Raw genomic sequence first — 4,471 nt, 5'->3', positions numbered from 1 at the left:
AGGTTCCATTATTGGTCTGTGAACAGCCTTAGCACACACCAGTGAGCGGAGTTCACGTTTTTGTGCTTTGTGCGTGGGCACCCATCTTCCCGTACTTGTTGAGACTTGATGGGATAGGATACTTTATTCTTCCTTTAAATCTCATGGTATCAGCAAAACCCACAATTCCTGAGCCCTAATGAAGAGCTCCTGAAGTTGCACATGCTCCCCCGCGGACCCCAAATAAGAGCTTATTCCATAGAAACAGGAACATCCCCCCCCCCCAGCCCGGGGGAGGGGCTGTGAGCATGGCAGGCAAGATGCAGGTGCTGGTTCTTTTGTAAAAGTTCCGAAGTTGTGCTTGCCATCCATCATCTTGAAGAGCACTGCCATTTCAGCACTACTGAGCAGTGCCAGCCTTAATCCTCTGCTTTGAACGGGATTAAATCAAAACAGCTTGAGCCAGGTGAAGATGAAAGAAGGCAATTGGACAAAAACTGAGAACTGGGATTACCTTAGCTTAAAACAAATTATTAAAATGAGGTGATATTCATTTAACAGTCATTTGAAAGCAAACTTGGCTATGGTTCTTGGTGAATAACCACAGGAGTAGGAAAAGCAGGTACATGATACTTTTGGGAAGAAAGCTCATGCAGTGATGCCAGGCTACGGGCAAAGACCCAAGTTTTTGGATACACTGGTCCCAATTTTATTTTGCTAATGAACTGGGAATATTGACAAGCACATACCCAAGGTATTCCTCGAAAAACTGACAATTCATTTTAGCAGTTATCCAGCTCATCTCAGCTGGGCAGTGGTGGCACATACCTTTAATTCCAGCACTTGGGAGGCAGAGGCAGGCGGATCTCTGTGAGTTCGAGGCCAGCCTGATCTGCATAGTGCATTCTAGGACAGCCAGAGCTAGTCTCAACAAAAGACTTTCTCACCTTGGGAGATACTGAACTCTATTCAAATATAGTGTCTATCCACACACAAAGCAGATTTTTATATGGAAAGAGACCACAAACAAAACTGTCTTTAGATATTTTTTATTTCTTCAATTTTTATTATCAGGAGTGACTGAAATAAAAAATATAATTGAGTCCCATCATTATTGTCATTATGGAAATGGCTTTGAGAAAACTGGTCAGATGAATATTATTGCTTCCCACTTTTCAACTGGTAAATAGTTGCCATTGATAAAACAGACAAGCCCAGAGAATCTGTCCAGAATGTTCAAGATATGGTGTATTATACAACATGCCTGTTCTCGGGGAGAACACCTACGACATAATTATGTGTACTTCTTGATCTCATCATACAAGACAAGCACAAAGGCACCACCCATGCCCCTGAGAACGTTGGACCATGCACCCTTGAAAAAGGCCTTGCTTCCTTCGTCACGAGCAATCTTCCTCCAGCAGTCGATTGTGCCTGTGTACATGATGTCAGCTGCAAAGAAGAAAGACATGGGGTTTATGACTACAGACCAACGAACGCCCCCATGTTCAGAACACTAAAGAAAAACAGCCCCACCTTTAAAAAGCAATTTCAGGCTTTTTTTTGGGGGGGGAGGGGCGTCATGAGGATGGAATCCTGCACCTTGTGCAAACTAGGAAAGCTCTCTACTTTGAGCCATTCCAAGCACTCAGCGCCAGTTTTAAATCCAGTATTTCTACAACAGCACAGGCAATGCTTAAATATTAATGTGACTGGTGAACAGGGATGACCTCTTAATATAATTTAAGCACCCCACGTGACAGGCATCTAAAGTGTTGCTTGCTCCCAAGGCAGTTGTGCAGCCAACATGGCTGCTATCACCTCCATCCCTTCTACACCGTCTACAGTGTTTTATGGCACTGGAGATTGAATCCAGGGCAGCCATCACCAGTGTGTGGCCACAACTTTTGATCAGAACTTACTTCCTTTGCGTCCTGACTGCATCATCATACGACGGCGAACCGTGTCAAAGGGATAGGAAGTCAAGCCAGCGACAGCAGTGACAGACTGTGCAATCATCCAGCTGATGAAGATGTGAGTGTTCTTGGGATCTGGAAGCATTCCTGAAAAGATAAATATATGTACAGTTAATCCAAATGCAGTTTTGCCGACTTTTTTTTTACACTCAAACAACACTGTATTTATCAGAAATTTTATATTGGAAGAATTTGGCTTCTTTCAGGAATTAATAAAAAAAATATTAGCCTTCTGGAATGTTAGGTAGATGCAATGATCTTTCAAATTATCTCTTAACAGCTTCAGGTCGGGTGGTGGTGGCAGCAGCACACGCCTTCAATCCCAGCACTTGGGAGGCAGAAGCAGGGGGGAATCTCTGTGAGTTCGAGACCAGCCTGGTCTACAAAAGCTAGTTCCAAGACAGCCAGAGCTGTACAGAGAAGCTGTGTCAAAAAAAGAAAAAAAAAAAAAAAAAAAAAAAAAACCCAACCAAAAAAAAAAAAAAGACAATCCCACCTCCAAACAACTTTATAGCTTAGTGTGATTGCATAACAGTGTAAGCCTGAAATCAGAGGTACTTGGGAAGCTGAGGCAGGAGGACCTTATCAAAGAAATAAATCAGGAGCTGGGTGTGGTAGCCTGCACTCTTTAATCCTAGCACTCAGGAGTCAGAGGCAGGTGGATGCCTGTGAGTTGGAAGCCAGCCTGGTCTACATAGTGAGTTTTAGGCCAGCCAGGCTACAGTGAGACACCTCAAAGAAAAAAAAGAGAACAAAATAAACTAGGGCTTGGGGATACAGCTCAGTACTGGATTAGTGTGCACAAGGCCCTTAGGTGGAGTTCCCAGCACTGCAAACATATCCAAAGCTCCCACAATGTCTAAGCATATAATATAGCATACTTACCCTTTGCAGTGTCATAGATGCCAAAGTAGGCAGCTCGGTAGATGATAATGCCCTGGACTGACACATTAAAGCCTTGGTACAGGCCCCTAATCCCATCAGATTTGTAGATCTTAACCAGGCAGTCACCAAGGCCTTTGAATTCCCTTTCAGCTCCAGCTTTGCCCACATCAGCTGCTAGACGGGTACGGGCAAAATCAAGGGGGTACACAAAGCACAAGGATGTGGCCCCAGCGGCACCACCTGATGCCAGGTTCCCTGCAAAGTAGCGCCAAAACTGGGTCCTCTTGTCCACACCACCCAAAAAGATCTGCTTGTATTTATCTTTGAAGGCAAAGTTGAGAGCCTGGGTGGGGAAGTATCTGATGACATTGGCCAGGTTACCACGCCAGAAGGACAGGACTCCCTGTTCCTTGGGGATACGAACCACGCAGTCTATAATGCCCTTGTATTGCTTATCTGCCGTGATTTGCTTGCTGGCATGCTGCACCTGATGGACAGGAAGAAGGCAATAGAGACAGTTATAACCACAGAGAAGAGACAAGGGAAGAACACACACATATAATCTTTAAGGTTGGTTCCCCTTTCTCCAAATCCAGCTTCCTAAGTGCTGACACCACCACTGGGGTAAGCCTCCACCTCTGTGAGTGAGGCGCCCTCAAGCGGACCTATGACCTTTAGACCTGGAAGAAAGGTCATCCCCTCCACGTGAGGTTCAGAGGCACTAGGGTGGGACCTACATAGGACACGGTCACCTTGGTGACCACGGTCAACTTCTCAGGTCTCCTGAGCTGCTTCCTTTCCGCCCCACCCCCACTTTTGTTCTGGGAGGGGGAGGGAGGGTGACTAAATTGCACTCGCGAGTGCCCTCTAGAGGCACAGCTCGGCGAGCGCGCGGCAGGAAGGCCGGCGGCGAGGGGCTGCGCGGGGGCGGACGTAGCAGGCACATGCTCTTCCCGGCATCCACTTCCGGCCCGCCGGCCGGCGAGGTTAGACCGCGTTGTTCACCGGCGGCGGCACGGCCGCCGAACCGGTCCGCGTGGCCTGCGCCCCGAGCTGTAATCTCCTTGCCGTGACCTTGAGGTTCTCGGTAAGGCCAGGTGTTGTTTGCCAGCGCCTGCTTTCAGGCCTACTGCCCTTCCCCAGAAAGCCGGGGTGGACGGTGTCTCTCGGGCTGCCCTAGCCTAGTTCTCGGTGCCGGGGACGGTCCCAAGCGCCTCCGTTCCCTCTGGCTCCGACCACTTGCGACACTCAAACTCCCAAGTCCTTATAGACGCCTTCTTCCAGTTTGCTTTTCGGACTCTGTGGCCAGGCCCGGCCTTCACCTCGCCCCAAGTCTACTGATTAAACCCCACTCTCCCGCTAGGGTACCCCCCTTTCTGTGCAGATCCCCCACTTCCTGCCTGGGCCCCTCGATCTCAGGACGTACCTGCAGCAGCAGCTTGACCCGCTCGATGGGCGCTACCGCCGTCTTGGAGATGGCCGCGGCCACTCCACCTGCCAAGAAGTCCTTGGCGAAGGACACAGCGGCATCTGTCATGATGAAAGAGAAAGAAAAGGCAGGGGAGCGCGGAACGGGACTGGCTTGACAACCGGCTTCGACTCCCGGACTCTGGGGCGGAGCAAAGCAAATG

General features: G+C 48.8%; 1 protein-coding gene across 1 annotated transcript; it reads right to left on the bottom strand.

The window, feature by feature from the left end:
• Positions 1 to 1,012: 1,012 nt before the first annotated feature.
• Slc25a5 (solute carrier family 25 member 5) lies at positions 1,013 to 4,471 on the bottom strand. Its single transcript, XM_050121940.1, has 4 exons — positions 4,267 to 4,471; positions 2,841 to 3,327; positions 1,902 to 2,042; positions 1,013 to 1,431 (listed from the first exon to the last, which is right to left on the bottom strand). Exons 1-4 carry the CDS (start codon positions 4,375 to 4,377, stop codon positions 1,274 to 1,276), a joined length of 897 nt encoding a protein of 298 aa, XP_049977897.1. The 5' UTR covers positions 4,378 to 4,471; the 3' UTR covers positions 1,013 to 1,273.

Source organism: Alexandromys fortis, unplaced genomic scaffold (genome assembly GCF_014885135.2).
Source record: "Alexandromys fortis isolate MF-2015 unplaced genomic scaffold, M_Fortis_MF-2015_v1.1 scaffold_189, whole genome shotgun sequence".
NCBI lineage: Eukaryota > Metazoa > Chordata > Mammalia > Rodentia > Cricetidae > Alexandromys > Alexandromys fortis.
Note: the sequence above shows the minus strand (reverse complement) of the source record. Positions and strands in the feature narration are given on the sequence as shown.